This window comes from Echiichthys vipera (assembly GCF_963691815.1).
Source record: "Echiichthys vipera genome assembly, chromosome: 9".
Taxonomy (NCBI): Eukaryota; Metazoa; Chordata; class Actinopteri; order Perciformes; family Trachinidae; genus Echiichthys; species Echiichthys vipera.
The window spans coordinates 15,103,519-15,127,297 of record NC_139834.1 but is presented as its reverse complement, the minus strand read 5'-3'; the positions used below and the strand labels follow the sequence as shown (position 1 = coordinate 15,127,297).

General features: G+C 40.9%; 1 protein-coding gene across 8 annotated transcripts in view; it reads right to left on the bottom strand.

Annotated features, from left to right (window-relative positions):
- Positions 1 to 23,073, bottom strand: part of LOC310951821 (cyclin-dependent kinase 17-like) — a 44,980-nt gene extending 21,907 nt beyond the window's left edge. For 5 of the 8 annotated variants that reach the window (XR_014593352.1, XR_014593353.1, XM_083920243.1 and 2 more), the window contains exons 1-3: positions 22,792 to 23,073; positions 16,176 to 16,360; positions 13,874 to 14,038 (exon numbers count right to left, since the gene is read on the bottom strand). Coding sequence is in view for 6 of the 8 variants with exons in the window: in XM_083920243.1 (XP_083776369.1) it covers positions 13,874 to 14,038; positions 16,176 to 16,338 (328 nt within the window). In the remaining 2 variants the exon portion in view is untranslated. The remainder of the gene's footprint in view (positions 1 to 13,873; positions 14,039 to 16,175; positions 16,361 to 22,791) is intronic. The other 3 variants (XM_083920244.1, XM_083920246.1, XM_083920247.1) reach the window with 3 other exon arrangements.
- Positions 23,074 to 23,779: the final 706 nt, after the last annotated feature.

Here is a 23,779-nt window from a genome sequence, read left to right as displayed (position 1 = left end):
CAGGTCTTTTGGACAGCTTTTTTGTTTTGTTTGATGGTACTATTTCCTCTTTCACTCTCCTCTCCTCCTCTATCACTCTCTCCATGTAGCCATCAGAGGACACAACATTTTGTCTCTCTTAGAATTCATTCGCCCAACTGAGAAAGACATAGTAGGGTCCCAATCCCCAGACAATGGATTGTACCACCAAGCATGCAGGGGTGTTAGCCGAGTGTGTATGAAATGCTATTGGTAAGACGAGGAGGTCAGAGATCGATATCGCCCTGCATGCAATGAGAGCCTTCCCTTCTTTGCTTGCCGCCCCCCACACCGCCATTACCCCCAGAATCAATCTGATTAATGAGTTACGGTGCAGCAGACAGGACTACTTCCATCAATGGTGTCGGTGTATATGTGGGGGGAAGGGTCTCCCTTTGGGTTTTCAGTGTATGGTGCCTGATAGCTCTCAGGTCTGGGTCATGTGTGTGTGTGTGTGTGTGTGTGTGTGTGTGTGTGTGTGTGTGTGTGTGTGTGTGTGTGTGTGTGTGTGTGTGTGTGTGTGTGTGTGTGTGTGTGTGTGTGTGTGTGTGTGTGTGTGTGTGTGTGTGTGTGTGTGTGTGTGTGTGTGTGTGCGTGTTTGGCTTGTGTTTGGTAGAAGAAACTGCTTACGAGAGGAACAGCCAGATGTTAAAGCTCAATCCTAACAATCTTAACCTACTGCTAAAGAATAAAAATGAAAATATAACATACTTCACACCATAAACAACCTCACCCTCATCTACTGTTTACATTTTAAAGAACCACCATAGGCAAGTGACTGATAGAGGGAAGATTAGGGGATCAGGATGAGGTTTTCAGTGGGAAAAAGGAGAGGAGGAATAAGCTGAAAGATAAATAAGTCCCTTGAGTCATTATGGCACGTCAGCCGTGAGATAGAGCAATTGAGAGGCCGGATAGGTAAAGCTATTTATTATAGTGCACTGTCTGTCAGCGGTGGAGTGGGGCAACACCACCTGAGACTGATTCTAGTTCATTTTGTGTGTGTCTCTTTTGTGTAGTCAAGGCAAGCTGGTATACAGGTTCTGTCTTAGGGCTGAAGAATGGAAAAGATGGACTATGGACTTAATAAGCAGTGTATCAGCAAAATGAAGCTCACTGGCTTATAGAGTTGATGCAATTGATTCATAATATGTTAAGCATAAAAATCATGATATAATATGCATTTGTGGAGCCCCAAATGATTCAATAATAAATAAACAAATAAAATAAATGAGTAGCTATAGAATAAATAATGACTGTAATAAATTCTGTAAGATACGGAAGCCCTAAATGGTCATACATAACATACATTTTATTTCCTCTGTTTTCCCGTGATAATGAGATAATACCTCCATTTTCTCGTGGTAACAGGAAAATTTCACTTCGTTTTCTTGTGATAACGAGATAATTATGATCCGTTTTCCCATGATAACGAGATAATTAATTTGATAGATACACTATTGACACTCAGATGTTTTCACTTGGTTATTTACTGTTATAAAAGTATACTATATATATTTATGTGCACATTGTAAAACACCTTCCTGTACTGGTATTTATATTGTTGTGGTATAATATTGTTGACAATAAAGTTTATTAAAAAAAAACTCTAGTTAATGAGGACCTCAGGCTCACTCGTGCCTCTGATAAAGGTGAATCCTTAATAACCGTCTTCTTAGATGATGCACACTAATGTGAAGACTATCTGTAATAAAAAGGCATAAAGTTATTTCAGCCTGACAGGCCTTGATTGAAGAGATATGTGATGGTGATCGATATTCTCCTGCTCCTCTGACATTGCTACACTGATTCTCCAGATCTCAAATTAATTATCTTGTTATCACGAGAAAACAGAGGTAATTAGGAAAATTATCTTCTTCTCCCGGGAAAACAGAGGAAATAAAATGTATGTAATGTATGACCTTTTAGGGCTTCCGTGGTAAGATACATAAATGCAAACAAATTATTTTAAAGGTCCCATGTAGTAAAAAGTGAGATATCCATGTCTTTTTTTTTTTTATAATAAAGCAGGAACATAAATACTGTGAAGGTATCGAAACATTCAGTCCACAGAGAAATGCACACAGCTGGTATTCAAAAACTGTGCCTTTACGAGTCGTCAGGACTTAAGTAGAGTTGTGATGTCACAAAGAGACAGCCATTTCCACTTCCTACCACTGTAAAAAAGTGATGCCAAAATATCCTTGATATGGGTGCTGCCGTTTTGTTATTTTGGCGCCAGAGACTGCACAGTAGTGATAACGTAGTCCCGCACATACACCAGCCCAAGGATTCACAAATCAATCACAGCTGTCAATCATGACGTTTCACCCATTGTTATTGCATCAAATAACTAATTGAAACCAAACATCAGAAAAGTGAGCATACCTATAGTACTATGGTTCTAAGAAAACATTGTTTAAATCTTCTCTTCTGACACAATGGTTACTGTTCACTAACTTTGCTTACTGTTTCTATTCACAAAATAAAGGTTGCCTCGGCTGTTTAAAAAAAAACAAAAAAAACTGCTAGTACAGCACTGGTATAGCCACAGCGGATTTTTGATCCAATTCTGAACAATCAAAAATAACAGTCTTTCAGAATTAATCAAGTACCAATTATTTGTTCTCTAATTTTGAACTCCAGTGTAAGTGTTATAAAAACTACCTAAAAGAAACCACCTTTGGAAATATTTGTATGTATACTTGATGTATACCTCCATACTTTTTAGTTAGCTTGCTTCAGACAGAGGGTAAACACAGGTATAATCACACAGTAAGAGAAAAATAATGTGTTTTTTGAGCACCTTGTGTTCATATGCCCCCTGCCTCTTAAGCTCACAAACAGTCAACTACCTGTGTTGATCCCAGCTGCTTATTTCAGCCTACATCCTGTCCATTGGTCTAACTATCTGTTGACAAAAACAGCATATGCTCATTAGCAAAACACAAGTCTGATGTACTGCCTGTGGCCTCAAAGACAGACATAAGAATACAGGGCATGCATGCAGAGTAGCATGGTACGAAAATTGAGTAGTCAGTAGTCATATCAGGAATCAACCCTGATGGTGAAACATTAAACTCAAGGTAACTGACACCAGAGTGTGGGGAAATTGATCCAGGACATCTACATACTGACAGACGCACACACATGACCACACACTCATGACAAGTGAGTATCCAGTATTGCTATTAAGTCACAGGTCTGTCTCACTTTCAGAGAGGTCCTGATCTTGTCTGTTTGTGTAAACAGTCAAGGAGATGCGGGTGGAGCAGACAAGGTGAATGACCTGAGAGGAAAATTCCACAACCTGAACCTGGAAACAATTATATGATGTTCTGCTAACACATACAACACTTGTATTTGCCTCTCATACACCAGCAACACACTTTCTCTCACATACAAGTAAACTCACATATACTGCACTTCTCGATCAAACGGAACATTCTTTTCTTTTCCTGCAGGTTCTTTCTGCTCCATTTCCATAGCAGACAAAGAGCAGACAGTAAATGTCATGAGCTACCACTGCCTCCCTGTGTGGAGCCAGGCTGGCCTAGTTAGGGTTGCTGACTCCCTGCTAGCACGTCTGGAAGAATGAGTGGGTTGCTTTTAGGACTATTCCTTCCCCTCCAAACTCTGCATGCACTCCACTTAGCTGGCAGGTCTATCTCTGGCAAATCTTGGCAAGGCCTCAGATAATGATTGAAAAGCCAGTGGAAAGGATGTTAAAAGAAGTAAAGTAAGAACAAATTTTGCTTCAAGAGCTCTTCAAAGAGGAATAGGAATATTGGGGTCCAAGGCCAGTCATCGAGTTCAGTAGGACGTTCAAGAGTGCACTAGTAGAATTACGACTGTCACTGTATCCTCAAAGCAATTTCAGTCAAAAGCAACTGGACTTGGTTATTTGTCTAGGAAGACGTTTCACCTCTCATCCAGGAGGCTTCATCAGTTCGTGTAAGCAACTGACAAGGCTGGGACTGGTCCAGACTGGGACTGGTCCAGACTGGGACCAGTCCCAGCCTGGTCAGTTGTGTACACAAACTGCTTTTGACTGAAAATTTGCTTTGGGGATAACGATGACCTGGACAAATGAGAATATTCACAGGCCTAGTAGTCACTGTCTACATCCAATGCATTACCTTATATTATTACTGTGCTTTGAACTGACTCATTTTACTTCTTCTTTTTGCTCTTAGGCCAGAGGTTGTCAAAACAGTTTTTGAATACAGCGTATTGTCTGAATTTGGCATGAGCGTTAGGAATAGAGATACCGCAGCAGTTGTGCTGACAAGCAAATGGATAAAAAATGAATAAAGATGAACTTGAAGGCCTGTTCACCTCTCAAAGGAGTCTGTGGCATCCCTGAAGATACTAACACACACACCCAGGGCCAACCACTGCATCCCTAATCTTTAAACCAGCCACATAAAAGAAATAATTGTTTGAAATTAATAAATTATTGTTAATAAGATTTTCAAAGTTGTATCATCAGCAGATTCTGAGAGGAAGCTGCTTAACATAAATCCATGTATTCATCTCGAATTAAACCTCAGGACACATGTTTAATCTTAATTTAACGTCCCATGAGTAAAAATATCACATGTGTTAATGCACCGGGAATGCAACTATTCTAGTCCTCTGTATAGCACAAGTTGTACAGTACAGATGTACAGTTACTTACAGTGTCATCTATTGAACAACATTTTACCTCTGAAAAATCTATGGAACTCATACATATTGTTATTAAACTGCTGTCAATGGGTATAGTCTGAAACTGATGAAATGTAAATGAACTTGATGATGGAGACTCACCAATGCGGTTTCTTGGAGGCCGGCATGAGTCCAGCACTCGAAGCATACGGAAAGGTGACAGCCTGAGTGGGGTGTCTCTCTCACCCATTCTTATCCCCTCTCCTATTCTAGCCTCCCCCATCCTTGAGTCTCCCACGCTCGGAGCACGTGCAGAGCTAGCTTGGGGGTTACCTGACGTATCCATTGTTCCAGGAGGTTCAAAACACTCAAGATGGAAGTGTGATTAAAAATTCAAAAATACATTTCACAAAGAGATGGGGAAAAATCTGGGCTTTGGCAAAGAGTGGAAATCATTTTAGTCCAGTCTGGGTGAGGTCTGGGTGGGGCTTCAGGAGTTATGGCTGTTTAAAGTCACAATCCAATCTTCAGTCTCATGCAGTAGAGAACAGATCTTACATCGGGAGGACAGTGTAGACTGCACAAGCACACTAATCACAATGCAACAACTCCCTCTGCTACTACTCCACTTAAACACACACTCTCTCTCTCTCTCTCTCTCTCTCTCTCTCCTCTCTCTCTCTCTCTCTCTCTATTTTCCTGTAGACACTCCCTCTCTCCACCTCTCCTTCTTTCGCTCTTTTTCTCTCTGCAGTCACACTCTGCTTGCTGACTGAGGAAGGTCAAATACTGTGCAGGTAGGCAGAATGCTGCAGAGACAATCCAATGCACACAAGCTGAAAACTGTTACACCCCATCATCTCGGAATAACAGGTGTTCTGTTTCCATCTAATATAATTTAATCATTTAAGTTTAATCAAACACACTAAGCTTAAAGCTCCTCCAAGGAAGAAAAACACTTTCACCTGCCTCATTTTCAACTGTCTGACCTCTTTGCTCCCTGCTCTTTCCTCCGCACTTTCTCTCTTGTTACTTTTTCATTTCCCATTGTTTGTTTTTCTCCTTCACTCAGATCTCTTCTCTGTTATTCCACTGATATTCAGCATGCTACTCTATTCAGTCTGTTGTCCTGCTCCCCTCTTTTCCACTCCCCTCTCTCGATTGCTCCCTCCTTGCTTCTGGCGCCCCTATCAGTGCTGTTAGTCTTCTTGCACCCTCCCTTCACCTTGCTATTACTCTCCTCCCTCTCATGTGATACTAATCTCTCTCTCTCTCTCTCTCTCTCTCTCTCTTGCTCACTCGCTCTCTCTCTCTCACTCGCTCTCACTCTTGCTTACTCGCTCTCTCGCGCTCTCGCGATCTCTCTCTCTCTCTCTCTTGCTCTCTCTCTCGCGCTCACCCTTCTCCTGTCTCTACCTCTCCCTCACTCACTCTTCTCCATCTGGGTCTAGAGATGGTGTTAAATCTAAAGAACAATCTTTCTATTCAGAAGCGGATGACAACATTTTCTGACTGATCAGCCTCTTTCTTTCACTCCTTCTCTATCACTACATCTCATTCGCCTTCTGTATCTCTGACTCCTTCCCTCCTCTCCACTCTGCCTCCTCATGCTTATCACTCTCTAGGACAGAAATTGAAACCCTGAGGCTTTTGAGTGACGTGCCTCTGGTGTCCTAGCTCCCATCTTCTCCCTTTCATACAGCCTCTCTCCATCTCCCTGTTTCTCTTTCCCCCTCCTTTTTCCCCATGGACCTGAAGCACAGGCCATTATTCATTCTCAACCCGATGACCCATACACATGTGCTATCCCTAACATAATTGCTACGGCACCCACGGTAACTGTGCATCCCTATAAAAACTACACACATACATGGCTCTATGTGACACACCTGCAGAGTAAACACAATATGAACAAACATCCCTTATTGAAATATCACACAAGGAACTATTCAGCAGGATGTAGAAGTGTTTATCCTGATAAATGTTTTCGCTGCACATGAAAACACCCATGTTTTGTCTAAACAGATCCCAAACTTTCCTTACAAATAAAATGTGCCTAATGGACTGAAGGGGTTAGCAGCACAGGAATCAAGGGCTTGAAGGTCCTATTATTTTCTTAATGTGATCCATTTACTGTTGCAAAATAACACTGTCCATCTCAAGGGGTTAGCTATAAATAAACTTAAACTTACACGTTAATGCATCAATAATTGGTGAATGGTCTATTAATATAATGATAATTACAAGTTACAAGGGCCATTCTGCATGAGTACTTTTTTTTTTATTTAGTTACTAATCAGTCTGTATATTTGCTTTAGTATATACAGACAGAACCTTTATTTATAATGGAGTATTTTTACAGTACGAAAGAGAATGTGAATGCTTCCACCACTGGAAATAACAGGTCCAGGATATTAAAGTAATCGATGTATTTTTGTAAAAAAAACTGTCTGATGTAAGTATATTTTCTAAAGATGACAGAGGACAATCCTTCCAATCCCGCTGTAATGCCTTTTTGAGAGATATGCTACCACCAGTGTGTTGGCTGTTGTGCGTGTGTGTGTGTGTGTGTGTGTGTGTGTGTGTGTGTGTGTGTGTGTGTGTGTGTGTGTGTGTGTGTGTGTGTGTGTGTGTGTGTGTGCATATCTCCCTTTATGTTTCCTTTGGATCCATGGATCATTCCACCCTCCGTGAAAATAGTGGTGTGAAAATGCGAAAATACGTAAATATGTTTAATGGCAGCTTTAAATGTCAGTGAGATTAAGTATTAGATGCCATATTTCCTCATAATATTATCAAGGATTAAAGGTCTGATATATTTTTTACGTTTTTTGTGGTCTTTGTGTGGCTTTATTTCAAAGTACAGCTGAAGATTGACAAAAAACGGGGGCGAGAGAGAGGGGGGATGACAGGCAGCAAAGGTTCGCAGGTCGGAGTTGAACCTGGCCCGCTGAGCCACTGGGCACGCATAAATGTCCTATGTTATGCTTATGTTCAGGTTAACTGTATATTTGGGTTTCAACTAAAACATGATTACATGCTTCAATTATCAAAAAACATTATTTTGTCTCATACCTTCTGTCTGGATATACCTGTATTCCTCTTCTAAAACACACCCTTTTAGCGTCTGTCTCTTTAAGCCCCCCCCTTCCCCCTTCTCAAAAAGCCCTGTCTGCTCTGATTTGTCAGGGTTTTGGGTCGTCCACATCTGTGCTCTCGGCCTATCTGCATCGTTATTGCAGCCGGGATGACTGTAACAGCGATGTAGCAGCACTTTCCGATGTAACCTATATATACAGTATACAGTGCCTTGCGAAAGTATTCGGCCCCCTTGAACCTTTCAACATTTCGCCACATTTCAGGCTTCAAACATAAAGATATAAAAGTGTCATTTTTTGTCAAGAATCAACAACAAGTAGGACACAATCGTGAAGTGGAACGAAATTTATTGGATACTTTAAACTTTTTTAACAAATAAAAAACTGAAAAGTGGGGCGTGCAATATTATTCGGCCCCCTTGCGCTAATACTTTGTAGCGCCACCTTTTGCTGCAATTACAGCTGCAAGTCGCTTGGGGTATGTCTCTATCAGTTTTGCACATCGAGAGACTGGAATTCTTGCCCATTCTTCCTTGCAAAACAGCTCGAGCTCAGTGAGGTTGGATGGAGAGCGTTTGTGAACAGCAGTCTTCAGCTCTTTCCACAGATTCTCGATTGGATTCAGGTCTGGACTTTGACTTGGCCATTCTAACACCTGGATATGTCTATTTGTGAACCATTCCATTGTAGATTTGGCTTTATGTTTTGGATCATTGTCCTGTTGGAAGATAAATCTCCGTCCCAGTCTCAGGTCTTTTGCAGACTCCAACAGGTTTTCTTCCAGAATGGTCCTGTATTTGGCTCCATCCATCTTCCCATCAATTGTAGCCATCTTCCCTGTCTGTGCTGAAGAAAAGCAGGCCCAAACCATGATGCTGCCACCACCATGTTTGACAGTGGGGATGGTGTGTTCAGGGTGATGAGCTGTGTTGCTTTTACGCCAAACATATCGTTTTGCATTGTGGCCAAAAAGTTCGACTTTGGTTTCATCTGACCAGAGCACCTTCTTCCACATGTTTGGTGTGTCTCCCAGGTGGCTTGTGGCAAACTTTAAACGAGACTTTTTATGGATATCTTTGAGAAATGGCTTTCTTCTTGCCACTCTTCCATTAAGGCCAGATTTGTGCAGTGCACGACTGATTGTTGTCCTATGGACAGACTCCCCCACCTCAGCTGTAGTTATCTGCAGTTCATCCAGAGTGATCATGGGCCTCTTGGCTGCATCTCTAATCAGTCTTCTCCTTGTTTGAGATGAAAGTTTGGAGGGACGGCCGGGTCTTGGTAGATTTGCAGTGGTCTGATACTCCTTCCATCAATATAATTGCTTGCACAGTGCTCCTAGAGATGTTTAAAGCTTGGGAAATCTTTTTGTATCCAAATCCGGCTTTAAACTTCTCCACAACAGTATCTCGGACCTGCCTGGTGTGTTCCTTTGTCTTCATGGTTCTCTCTGCGCTTTAAACAGAACCCTGAGACTATCAAAGAGCAGGTGCATTTATACGGAGACTTGATTACACACAGGTGCATTCTATTTATCATCATCAGTCATTTAGGACAACATTGGATCATTCAAAGATCCTCACTGAACTTCTGGAGTGAGTTTGCTGCACTGAAAGTAAAGGGGCCGAATAATATTGCACGCCCCACTTTTCAGTTTTTTATTTGTTAAAAAAGTTTAAAGTATCCAATAAATTTCGTTCCATTTCACGATTGTGTCCTACTTGTTGTTGATTCTTGACAAAAAATGACACTTTTATATCTTTATGTTTGAAGCCTGAAATGTGGCGAAATGTTGAAAGGTTCAAGGGGGCCGAATACTTTCGCAAGGCACTGTATACACGGTACTTGTGTCATCACAATCGTATGGAAGTCCAGATGGCTAGTTTGAAGGGAATTTTTCTGAGCATTTTGATACTTCCACATTATTTATATAGCACCCGACTTATTTTATAATAAAAAAAGACATTTTATTTTTAATTTCAGATGCTGTACTCAAAATACTGAAAAAAAATAAGTGCTGAGATTGTCTCCACACAGCATCACAGACCGTACCCCAACTCATCAAATACTGGCTCTTTGTCATCTCATCATCTTATATCGACATGCTAGCCACTCACATTCACTAACATACATGGGCGGCTGGAGCGCCTATCAAAACAAGCAACAGAGAAACGTGGATCACGTGACTTATTCCTCTGCTCAGGACCTTCATTATATCTTTGTATAGGAAATATTCGTTTGCTGCTACATTAATGCTCTATATCTTGAGTATAGTTCCATTAACAAAGTACAAATGTGTGCAACAACCATGAAATAAAACCTCACCGTCTCACCCTTCATGTCAATAATCAGGTTGTCTTTTAGGCCTTAACTGACAAAACACGCTCATGCAGAAAAGCTCTCTCACCCTTACATGTCAATGATGCATTTAACTTTAAGACTACTTACATAAATAGATAACCACACTTGAAACAGCTAATGGCTTAGAAAAGTAAATATATGTGATCATCTGCGTGCTGTATACTTAATACATCATGTAAACATTTTAAATCTAGCTATGTGTGGAATGTTTATTAAAATAAACATTTCACTCTATACATTAAATCCAAGATCCCAAATAAAGAGTAATGGCCATTTACAATGCATTGACAGAGATATATTGATGTAGAGTGCTGCATGCCTGAGCTCAAAAATTCGAGGACAAAAGATCGCCACTCAGCCCTCCACCCAACCCTGAATCCCTGTCTCTTTGTATTCAAAGTGCAACTGTATACATCAAAGATTTCTTTCTTGCTCTGCAACCACTTCCACACAGCTTCTCACTCCCTTCAAGGTCTTGTTCACTGTCGTGCCAACTTGTATGAAACATCTTTATTGTCACATTTTTTGGTTTCATTTGAGCTTCCAATTAAAATATAGTACTTTTTGTACAATACATACCACACTATGCCTCCAATAGTGAGACAATAAAAAGATCAAAATGCATAAAACATCCCTGAGGAACACACACACATAGAGAAACACACTCACAAGGCTGGAGGGAGAGAAGATTTAGACTGCCGTAATTACCTCCAAACCTTTTATCTGCATCTAAGGAATCTTATTATTCAATTAGTGGGACCGGAGTGCCAACTATCAGCTACCGGCTCCATATGTCCTGGTCCCCAATGCCTCAACCACCCTCTACCTTTCCTATATAGCTCTAAAATCCCCAGCATTCTTTAGACACATTTTCCCTTTGCCTCAGGCGTTAAGCTAATGTAACAGCAAGCCCTAACACACACAAAAAGCTTACAAGACCCACTGCATAAAAGCAGCCCACACTGTTGTTCTTATTAAATCCAATCTGGGAGTGAGAGAAGAGGGTTAGTGTGAGCAAATGGTCGAGAGTGTAGGGAGTGAGGGAGAAGGCTACAGCGATTAATGCAGTATTAATGCATTACATTAAACCCCTGGCACATACTTTCATGGTATACACAAGGGGAGATAAGGGTGGTCTGAAAAGCTTCCCCAGTCTGCTTTAATCTTGAGGTTAAATATAGTATTTTGATGTATGTAGAGAGAAAGCGACAGAGGGGAGAAAAGAACACGAGGAGATATCTGTGACAGTATCAGAAATAGCAGCCTGCTATGGGTTTTGAGGAGAGTAGGCCTTTTTCTCGGTAAAACAGACGGGAGGGCTGGCTAATCCTCAACAGTGTAACTACAGATCTACACAGAGAAAGAGATAAGTTAGTGGTGAAAAGCGAAACAGTGCGGTGCTGCTCTTTCCTTACTGTAAGTACAGTGTGGTGGGAGTGGGTGTTGGCCCGAGTTAGCAACAAATGAATCACAAACCTGTAAAAGCTCTTCGACTCTGGCAACTAGCCAAAACGCATCTAGCATACACATATAACCCTGCAGTCAGCCCCACTTACACAGATGAAAAGTGAATTTAATCGAATTCTCCTATGGATGGATAAAGCAAGTTAGAGAAAAGCAGAGAAAGGGAGGGAGAGAGAGAATGAGAGAAAGGGTGGGCAAGCTCTTTAGTGCAGCAGGAAAGAGAGATTGCATCATCATGTCGCTCTATTAAAAGGGTGCGACGTGCTCTGACTGCTGAGTGGCACACAGTGAGTCAGCGAGACCAACCAGTGCAAAACACGCAGCACACAGCGTGCATCTTTACATTTCAAACTAAACATTATCACACTTTTAATAATAGAATAGCATTCTAGGTTGTGAGTCAAGTGATGTCCATTTTGGGCTTTTCCTGAGCTCAGAGATAGTAGTAGATTTCACAGAATGAAGTGACTCTGCCACAGGTACATTTGTGCATTATATACATATATATATTCTAGTCTGCTGATTTTCATTTTGTCCTTGTCATACGTACAGTTAAGATGCATTATCATGCTCTAACATTTGTCATGTTTAAAAGAATAGTTGGACATCTTGGGAAATGTGCTCATTTGCTTTATGACGAGTGCAACATGAAAAGATCAACACCTCTCTTTTACTGTATCTGTTTGTTAAATAAGCTAGAGCCAGGAGACGTGTAGCTTAGCATAGCGCTAAGACTCAAAGCAGGGGGAATAGGAGGAATAAGCACATTTCTTGAAATGTCAAACCCTCCCTTTAAAACCCCACATTAACTCCAAAGATTAACATTGCAACATCAATTTCAACATTAACATTATCATCCTAACACTGCTGTATTGATAATTCTACTGCCACTGCATTGTATTTTAAAACAAATTATATACTGTATATATATTATAAATATAATATTTTTAAATAAAGCTGACATTAATTCTTGTTCAATTCATATTCTAATTTACTTTTTTATTGATCAGATGGACTATTATATTTTAAGCAAAGTTCTTTTTACAGCTTCTTGTGTTCAGACAGCATTTAACATTTGAGAACTTTGAAAAACATGTCTCTAGTCGTAATGCATAAAAAATGTATTGTTTTGGTATTGGTATTATTAGCGTTAGTATTGAAAATGTACAAACTTTAGCTACTGTCCCTATGTCTCGACAGGGATCATCTAAGTTTCATCCATCCATTCTTATCCTATTCCCAGCTTGCATGATCTTAATGAATTGTCAGCTCTTGATATGTGACCAGTTCTCTTGTCAGCCAGAGTTCAATGGATGCAAAGAGCATCATTGTGGCCTGTCTGCAGTTCACTCAGCCGAGGACTCGGAGGATACACGGCACAAAGCTAATACGACTTCTGAAGCAGCCATTGTGACTCTCCTACAACATCACTCCCTCCCTCCTTCCATCTATAGTTTTCTTCCTCTCTATCGCTCAGTCTCCCATAATCAATCTCTCGCCATTTTCTAAGCTTCATTACATTATAAACCCATCTCCAACATCCCAGTGTAAGCCCCTTGCCTTTCTCTCCATCCTTGACTTTTCCTTCCTCACTCCATCCCACTGCTCCTGATATAAGCCGTTCTGCCACAGTGGGAAATGAGATTATTGCGATCCATATAGCAATGGACCACACGTTCCATTACATAATGCAGACAGAAAGGAGACGAAAAGTGATGGTGTGAGCATGTGGGCGCTGTGAGCAAGTGCATGCATGTGTGTGTTTGTGTATGTTGGATTAAGGTCATTACAGTTTTAGCCTTCCAGATTTATAGTAAATGTTGGGAGGATTACCCAGTTGTTTCAATAACCTGTGGCTCTTAAAAGGTCCCATGTTATGTTCATTTTCAGGTTTATACTTGTATTTCGGGTTTCAACTAGAACATGTTTACATGCTTTAATGTTAAAAAACACATGATTTTTCTCATACTGTCTGTCTGACAGTTTTTTTTATAGCACCTGAACTTGCTTTATTATAAAAATAGACAGAAATCTCACTTTTTACAATATGGAACCTTTAAATGTAGTATACAAAGTGGCATAAAATGGATATACTCAAGTAGAGTACCTCAAAATTGTATTTAAGTACAGTTATTTGATTTAAATTTCATTTTCAACGGGAATTCCGAATTCAACTAGTTTACTTGGACATGCAACAGCTTTAAGTTTTTCATAGTGCTTATCAATGCATGCATGCATCACTGTGAAAATGTGAAAGTGTGTGTGTGTGTGTGTGTGTGTACCCAGAGATCCAGTTCTGTGCAGGCTCAGGTAGGCTCTGTCTCTTTCCAGCCCCCCACCTGGCTCTCTGCGTAGGGCAGTGCGGCCCAGATGACCGGCATATTGTCGCAGGAAGGAGGGGGCACTGTGTGAGGCGGGAGGGTGCACGGCGCACACCACCATGGGCTCTGAGACACGTGATGCAGGCGGATAACCAGGGAGAGGGAAAAAACGAAGAGAGACAAGAAGATGTTGCGAGAGAAGATGAGAAAGTGAGGACAGCAGGTTTACACAAACCAGTAAAAGCAAGACAAGAATAAGAGAAAGAGAGGGATCAAGAAGCAGCAAAATAGAATCAGAATTTTTAGGAAGGAATGGGAGCAATAGAGAAGGAGGGAAAAAGACGACACAAGGTCACACAGAGACCAGACATAGGAAGGTAGCAGAACATATAGGAACAGTACATCATGTAGTAGTGATAGATCAAATGGTAGGAATTTATACAGCTGCTGTACTCATGTTAGTGGCATATAGCAACAGAAATGGCCATGGAAAGTGTATGAGGTATGAGGCATGCATAGTAGAAAATTTGTTGAGTTATAGACTGATAAAGACTGATTTTGAAGAACAGTGAGAAAGAGACACGCACTTGAAAAACTAGCAGAACAATAAGGCCACAGAGGTAAGAGAGTAACCACTGATGGAAGAACTAGAGTGGATATTAAGCTAACTGTTGTGGGTCAGATTTAAGCTTATGAATAAAGTTGCTTTTTCAAAGTAAACCATAACATAATCCCTCACCAATGTGTGGAACACTGTCAGCACACATGTATCATCACCCTTCTTTCATGTTCATTAGTATTAATGAATCATTTGTGCAGAGAGTGGGTGGAAGCCCACGTGTCACATGTCCTGTCAATTTCCACCTCACTGCGCTGCAAATTCCACTGTAATCTCCAAGCATTAGGGTTTAATGTTCATCTAAAATTCTCACAAGATTCCTTCACAGTCTCGCCTCCAAAAATACGGTGGAAGAACAGATCTGAGGTCGGGAACATCTAATTAGCACTGTGAGGGTTTTTTTACCGCTCTTTTGCACTGTCAGACTAATATATATACAGAAGTGGGGGTCGGAAGGTTGATGCAGCAAGAAAAAAAAGCAAGAGGAGATGGTAAGTGCAAGATGCAGTGCAGTGGTTAAAGTTTAATGCCCCTCTCCTCATCCTCTACATCACTTCCTCCATCCAACTTTCTGGATATGAACTGACGTAGTTCGGGCTATTAAATACTAAAGGGAAGGATGTACAAATTGCAAGAGTACAGAGATGGTAGGGAGTGAAATTAAGCATGTAGTGGTATGGATGAATAGCAGCCCAGGAGCTGCAACAATTAGTAGCCAACATCTCTAGCCTAAAACACAGTACCGTCGAACACTAAGATTGTTCCTGTTCTCTCCTTTCTGTCTATCTTTTATCCGTATTTTTCTCTGAGACAAAGCATCTGCTGAAAGAGAGGCAACCTCCCTCGCTCTATGTCCTGACACACACACACACACACACACAAAGCATTTATGTCAGGTGAGGTCTCTGATTTTTCCAAAGAGGGGTCCTGCAATCCTAGAGGTTGCCCAGCAGATGGCACCCACAGTTTCTGAGAATGACATGGCTTTTTGTACTTTCATCTAGAAACTAAGACTTTCCCTTTTACTCATGTGAATACACAAATCAATTTAACTAAATTAACAATAGAGCTTCATGAATACACATACATTTCAAGTATGCTACTGATGATTAACTAGTGAAGTAAAATGAAGGGTGAAGTCCTGGTGACAAAGCTGATGAGGTGATGATAAAGGTAGGTTAAAAATCTCAGGAGAAGCTTGTGTGTCCATGTGTCAGTTTTGTGTTGTGCGTGTCTGTATGCCTTCATGAAAGTAGTGAACATTAATACATATTAAAACATTTTCACACAGGCACATACTGTTTTAACAAACACATGTTCCAGGGAGTCGTTCATTGTTCATGGAAGACATACAAGAGTGGAACAAAGTGAAATATCTGCTGCAATAATTTCTTCCTGCATGTCCTGCAGTTGACCAAGTGCGTCGTTAAGGTGACACAATTACTCCTCATCATAATGACAACACATGCTGCCTCCCTAAAGTGTTTTCTTCTGTTATGCAGTGAGATGTGATAATGACAGAATACAGTATAGCTATAATAATATGAAGTTATTCACATTTTGAAGTTTGTGTGTCCGCTGCAAGGTCCCCTCATGCATGTTGTATGTCTGTGTGATGGTGTCTGTTAAGGTGCTTTTGTATACCTGTGTGTGAGTGCACGTGTTCACGTGTCTCACCATTGTCCCTGGCGGCAGACGGCTCATCCAAGGCCATCTGCTCTGCCAGCTCTGACAGAGAGTCGTCGACGGGCCGAGCACTGCGTAGAGACATGGACAGCCTCCGCTTGATTATCTTCATCCTGTCCATCTTCTCACCGGGGCCCACAGGCCTAAAAGGGGAGGGACAACCACCAACATCATCATTATCATCATCAGCACAACCTGTATCCCCATCATCAAAATCATTATCATTGTTCTCATTATATCCATCAACAGCTAGATCCACGCTGCTCTGTTAATCGTCATTGTACAGTGAAACTACTGCAGTGCAGCGTCTGCGCATTTTGTATAGTTCTTTGGACTCCCAATGATTGTGTTTGCTCACGCAGCGTGTGTTCTCATTGTTATGTATCCCAAGTGCAAACATTGCAGAAAGAGAGAGCAGGTTCAGAGAGAAAGAGAGAGAGAGGTAAAAAGGGAGAGAAAGAGCGCAACAAATAAAATGTAAAAAACAGAATTACCACCTTAAAGTTATACTGTATGTGCCCCCCCAACCAGTCAAGTTACAGGTTACATCAATCTCAGTCCAGACTTACAGAATATATGCAGTGAAGACTTTGAAGGAATTTAATAAAAGGTATTAAGTGTTTTTTGGGGGCTCCTTTATTCATTTTCAACCCGGCAGCACAGAAGATTTACACAGTTTCAAGATAAGTGTCACAAATTCAGTATCCCACCAAATCTCCCGCCTTCTGTTCCTGAGTTGTGGTGTTGATTGTACAGAAACACATTTTTGTAGAACATTATGATATCACAGTGAAGTTGACCTTTGACCTGTTGGATAATAAAGTGTCATCACTGCATTTTATCGTATTATTTGTCTTAAATGTTGTCATAATTAGTGAAGGATCCTTGAGTTATGGCCAAAAACATGTTTTATGAGGTCATAGTTAAAGAAATTCCCTCCAGGGCTTCCCGAGATATCACATTTACAAGAAAGGAACGGACGGCGTCTGTCCACAGCTGTCTCTGGTGAGGAGGAATAACAACATGTAAATGGCTTACTATGCAATTCCCCAGAGGTTGCAGACAAGAGCAACTCTCTCTGGTGAGCTGTGATTGACATACTGGCTCCTCCATAAGCTATCCATAATGAAGTTATGAGCAGTAATCGAGCAGTAGACATCTGCAGTATCCTAATGCTGCAGATGTCAAACTCGATGGTTTGCATTGTGTGATCTGATCTCAACAAAGTGCATCAAAAATGGCACACAAAAGTATCATAGGACAGAATAAAATTCTTCATACTCTATATACACACCATCTATGGCTGACTTTACCTCTTGACGTCAGTGTGCTTTCAAAGTTAGCCTATATGTTGTATAGAGTGCCCCTCAGCAGACATTTGAAATCTGGTGTATTCGTGTAAGTACAGTATGTGTCTTTGCATGTGTAAATCTGTGTGTGCTGAAGTCATTTTGTGTGTTGTGCTCCTCTACGCTCTGCTTTACTGGCCTAGAGGTAGAAGCAGCTATGGCAGAGTATTTCTGTCTCCCTTCCCCTTCCTGCTACTTCTATCTAACCAATAAAGGCTCAAGAGTTGACATGCAAAAGTGTACACACACACACACACACACACACACACACACACACACACACACACACACACACACACACACACACACACACACACACACACACACACACACACACACACACACACACACACACACACACACACACACACACACACACACACACACACACACACACACACACACACACACACACACACACACACACACACACACACACACAGCACCCACTGCCTTTCTCTTTGTGTCTAACCTAGGAGACTTCAACAAAAGCCATTCATCCTTTCAGGCTCTCAGTCTTTCAGGCCTATTAGAGACAGCCAGTGCTCTGAGGGAATTCAAACCCAGCGATCCTCACTCAGGACTAGAAGATGCACTGAGGCGAGTATCCATCCCTAACAACATTTCCTCTGCCTATTTACATGAGTCCAGTTGGATGCGGTTCGCACCTAGACCGGAGGCGTTTCTTCAAGAAAAAAAGTTAAAAGGGAACAAAAGAACACAAGTAGAACAACTCACATTAATTTCATATAATCTGTCACCCATGGATTATCAGTATGGAATAAATCTCCCTCCCCCCTCATTTGCATGTTTAACCAGACTTCACTAGAGAAGAAGTCTGCTTGGACAAGGCGATTGGGTTCTCTTCATGCAACCTTCCAGCCATCATCCACACATTTATGACTATATTAAATGACTCACACTACAGGAGCAAAGTAGGCCGATAATATACCGCACTGCTTATTATCCAAATAAACACCAGTGTTATCATTAACACACGCTAACGCAAGCATCCGGGCATGCCCGCACACACATACAGACACACCATAATGACTAATTTCACAGTCTTCATCTTATCGCTGTTGAATTTGCACAAATAGTAATGCAGTGGGAATCTCATTACCCAGCAGCTCATAGGGAAAAACTTCAGGGTGCTACTGTGTATTATATATGTGTAGCTGAGTTTCCAATTTGATTTATAATATGGTTAAATAAGGTGTTGTCTGCCTTGAAAAATAACTATGCAAACAACGTTAATTTTATATATGTGTAGCTGAGTTTCCAATTTGATTTATAATATGGTTAAATAAGGTGTTGTCTGCCTTGAAAATAACTATGCAAACAACGTTAATTTTATAGGAATATTTAACTAATAACTTACATATTCCATGCTTAGTTTGTAAACTTTTCCCATTTGCTTTTAAGGACATAGCTGCCAACTTCTTCTCTTCTATCTACTGTACATATGTATTAATGCAGGAACATAAACATTTATGCCTGACAATTGACTTTTTATAATGTCCCATCTTTTGTATTACTTTTTGATGTTATATTAAAGGTCACATATGCTAATTTTAAGGTTCATACTTTCTAAAAGTTGCTCAGTTTTAGCACTTATCTCTTTAAGACTGGGTCTTCTAGGTCTTCCATTTTTGCACTCGCTGCGTCTCTATACAGTCATTGCAGACAGGAAATGACTGTAATGACACTGCAGCTGCATTTTCTACCTATATATAGTATATTTGTGACAGCATAACCATATCCTAGTCCTGACAGCTTGTTCAAAGACACAATTTCTGAATATGGGCTGTGTGCATTTCTCTGTGGATTGAGCATTTTGATACTTTTGAAATATTGATATAGCACTTCGGCCTGCTTTATAATAAAGAAAAGAAATGGAAATCTCCCTTTTTACAATATGAGCCCTTTAATATTTCTGTATGTTTGAATGTTTGCTGCAATGATCCAGTGTTAGCTTTGTGTAAATAAACTATGCTAGGCTGCATTCAGTAAGATGTTTTTACACTTAGGGATAATGTGTTGGTCACCTTGGTAAAAAAAAAAAAAAGTAATGTAATGTTTTGAATGTGCGTTGGATGTTGACTCTTGCCTGGTGCAGATGGAACGTGGCAGTGTGAAGAGCTTGGCAGAGGCACAACAGTGAGTGGGACGAGACATGTGGCTCCAGGCTGCAGCATGTGCAGGCCACACTCACCAGACACCCAACAAACCACGAACAACGCTTATACATAACTCCCACTAAATGGAGGGGCACATTCCAGATGACGGAGGCCGCTCTCACTCCTTCAAAGACACTACAAGCACTTCTGTTTAAAAATCAATAAAGTGTAATCTCTATTACCGGTAATATGCAATCAGTTTTGCATGAGCTGTGCAATTAACAAACACAAAAGAGTGAAGATTAATAGGGTAAGTGATACAAAGGAAAAAAATTAAAAATAAAAGAAATAAAACCTTCTTTAACTTTGTAGTTCTGCGTATGCCTGTTAACAGCTTGTAAGTATGTGCACATGTGTTTCCACATGAGTGTGTGGGTGTGTGGTTGCATGGATGTGGTAGCATGGAGGTGAGGTGAACTGACACACCCCTGAGGAGGATAGAGGAGGAACACGGTCTGATGTATTCAAGACACACACCATTTGGGTTGCTAGGTTACAGGCCCAGGCTGGAAACAGTTTCTGTCTCTGAGGTTAAGAGAAGAAGAAATGAGATAGAGAAAAAAGCTGAGAATTCACAATTTACATCTCTTTATCTCCCACACAAACACACACACACACACACACACACAACACGCACACACAAACACACATGCTCATCAGCTTGTCAGCTATAAAAACTTCTAACCCTCCAGCGCTTGGGATGCCACACAGTGCTGCAGCATGTAATCTCTGCCAGCCTTCCATTGGGATTCCTCTGCCAAATATTCCTCTTTAGGGGGAAAAGGATGAATGGACCTGAGTCTGCAGTATACACAATTTCGATAGCTGCAAGTTTGACACACACGTACAAATTATTGTTATTAGAAAAGAAGAGAAACCAGCTTGACCAAAAGTGGGGCCATATCTGATTTTGTTTCAGCCAGATATTGCCTCTTTCTTTCCCTCTCACAAACAAACAAGCATTCTTCTGCAATTCAGTGGCACATGAATCATACGCATGCATGCACTCACATACAAAGTGGCACAGTGGAATGGGCACTCAGTGGCACTCCAAACAGTGCTTGGCGAGGTGGCCTGAGGATGCATGAGTAATGCACAAATCTGCCCATCTACAAAATCCTACACACACATTAACCTACAGATAAACAAAAAGCTGTCCATTCTCCTTCTAAGTTTAACAGGTCCTCCTCAGCATCTCGTCTGTCACTTAATCTAAATCTCTAAAATAGTTAGATGAGGAGAAGGAATTATGGAAAGAAGATGAACGAATAAGCAAAAGCACAAGACTGCAAGGATCTGAAATGTAATTTTCAGCCACAAGAGGAGGAAGGAGAACAGTGTCTGCCTCTATGATTTTGGGGCAAACGGGGTGATACAGAGATTGCTATAACATTACTTAGTTCTGGATAATGTGACTGAAATCAATGTCATAATATTAAAATGGAATGTTTTTCTAATATCGATATGGCAAATATTTGCAAAAGTTACATATTAAAACATCTTATTACTGTTCAATGTAATGACCTTGATCCATTGTTATTTATTAGCCATAGAATACATCAGACACCACTTTTCCCACATGTTCATGTATATGGAGACCTACCTTTAAAAATTAATTTTGAAGAATTTTGTAGAACAAATACATAATATGATATCATGGTGATATGACTCCAGAGAAAGTTGGTAAATTATATAATTTAATAATTGGTCAGCCAAAACCTAATTATTTAGTGTCATTATACATTATACACATATTATTGGACTACAGAATAGTGTACAACTGGGTGACATTCAAACCAGAACAAACAGTAATTGCAAAGAGGTTATAATAATTGGTTTCAGGGCATTACACTTTGCGAAAATAAGAATTTGCGGGAAGCCCCACATACACACACAAATAGCTTACAATAGTCATGAAATTCTCTATGGGTTTTTAAAGACTGCTTAGTCCAATTGTTATTATAGTAATAAGACAGTTATCATAAGACATCCGGTAGTAATAACACAGGGCTAGTGAGATTTTTGAATTGTGGTTCATTGCAAAAGCCATTGACGATGCGCATGATTTTCAACCCGGACATCCCACACTGGACATGAATAATTTAGCGCTAAAGGTTATTCCCAACACACTGCTGAGAAATGAAAGTGTTCGGATACATGCGATGAATGTCCGAATAACGTTGGTGTTAGTAGCCTAAACGACATGCCATTGGCGAACATCCACGAGGTTATTGACAACATTGCGTGACCACAGTCAGGACTGGACTGTCACATTTGCGGACGAGCGATGGTCCTCACAATATCCCGTGTAACCAACACATGACTGCAGGGAGAGCGCACATAAGTGGGCAGCAAGCACGATACATATCACGGGACTCTATCCAAAAACGCAGTTCGTGTCGGGCCTGGCTGGCAGAGATTCGTCTCTACCTTCCAGGCCTTTTGCGTTTTCGGTCAGCTCCACTCTCCCCGTGTTTTCCTGACGCAAGTATCCGGGAGGCGGAGAGTCATGCAGGGCAAAGAAAAGTTACACGGCCAGCCGACCGGTTGAGAAACTCCATGGGGATACGACTGGAATCATCCCCGAGAGTATCCCGACGTTATGATTGTGAATGTACCCATGTACATGTGATCAGGACGGCCGAAACTATGTTGATATGTTGAATATAGCTCCAAGGACTTACATTCCGCTCGGTCTATGGAGCCCGTATCGCCATTTAACACGTTTATCTTCTATGGTGTCACTTTAATTTTCCCATTGGATTCGGGGATTTACAGTGATAGCCTATTTGAAGTGTAGCTACCTAAGTATTCACATCGGTTCCACATACACGCACACTTAGGCAGTAGCCTACATTCCGGTTAAAATGACCAAATCACCTTTGTTTTAATCATACGAAAAATAACTCCACCTGCAATATCAGGTGATAGGACACTCGTGCTTAGGATTGCTTGTTGTTCCACTAGTGTCGTTAATGGATCAAAACGTGGAGTGAAGACAGACTCAACATAAACAAACAAAAATAGCCTTCCGCTGCCACTGACCTGCTAGTGTTTCTGCTGCAGAAGACTATTGTTCCACTTGTGTATGGTAATCCAGGCAGCACGCTGGGATGAATCCACTGCGACAAGTTCCTCCAACTACTTTGCTGTAAAACACACCAAATTGCCTATTTGCCCTTGAGGTAAATCTTATCCCTGTGTCATATGGTGTATCGCAGTGTCCCGTCGCCTGAACAGATGCATCGTTGACCTGTAATAGTGCACTATTTGTCTTTACTTTCGCTTATAAACAGCACCGTCCCGTCGGGTGATGATCAGCCATATCGCTGCTGCTGCGTGGATCCCAAGTGGAAGCAGCGGTGATCCCGGAAAACACCGCAGGGGTGTGTGTGAGTGCATGTGTCGGCTATGTGATGTGTGTGGGAGACTTTGAATGTGTTTAGGCTTTACAGACTTTCTAACCTCCAACCCCCACCCTCTCTATCTCTTTAGAAAAAGGGGGGTCAGACAGATTCATTTTGGGAGCAGTGTCACCAGGGAAATTAGCCTTCATTATCCAAGCCCCATTCCCATCTAAATATGTACATCAGAGAGGTTCCTTGTGAATAATGCATGGGTTGAAAATTATGGAAATTCCACAGTAGGCCTATATGATCCTTCTCTGCTTAGTTGGCATCAACATGAGTGAAAATATAAGGATAATTGCCAAGTTTCACTTGCCCCTTTGAAATAAATTGTCCTGAGGTCCCAGAGTTGAGGGGTTTAAATTAATACTGGTGCACACATGTATGTATGTTAAATGTTAATGGCCATGAATTGATTTAACTTGCTTACTTTTAATTACAGCCTAGATACATTTAGTAACATGCATATTCTCCCTTTGATATAAAACGACTACTATCTGGATGACTGCTCTAGCGAACTGATGCCAAGATTTTAACATACCGTGCTTTAAATGTTTTTGTTTGTTCGTTTATATTTCTTATAAAATACATTTTAATACAACTCAATGATCACTGATATATCTCCC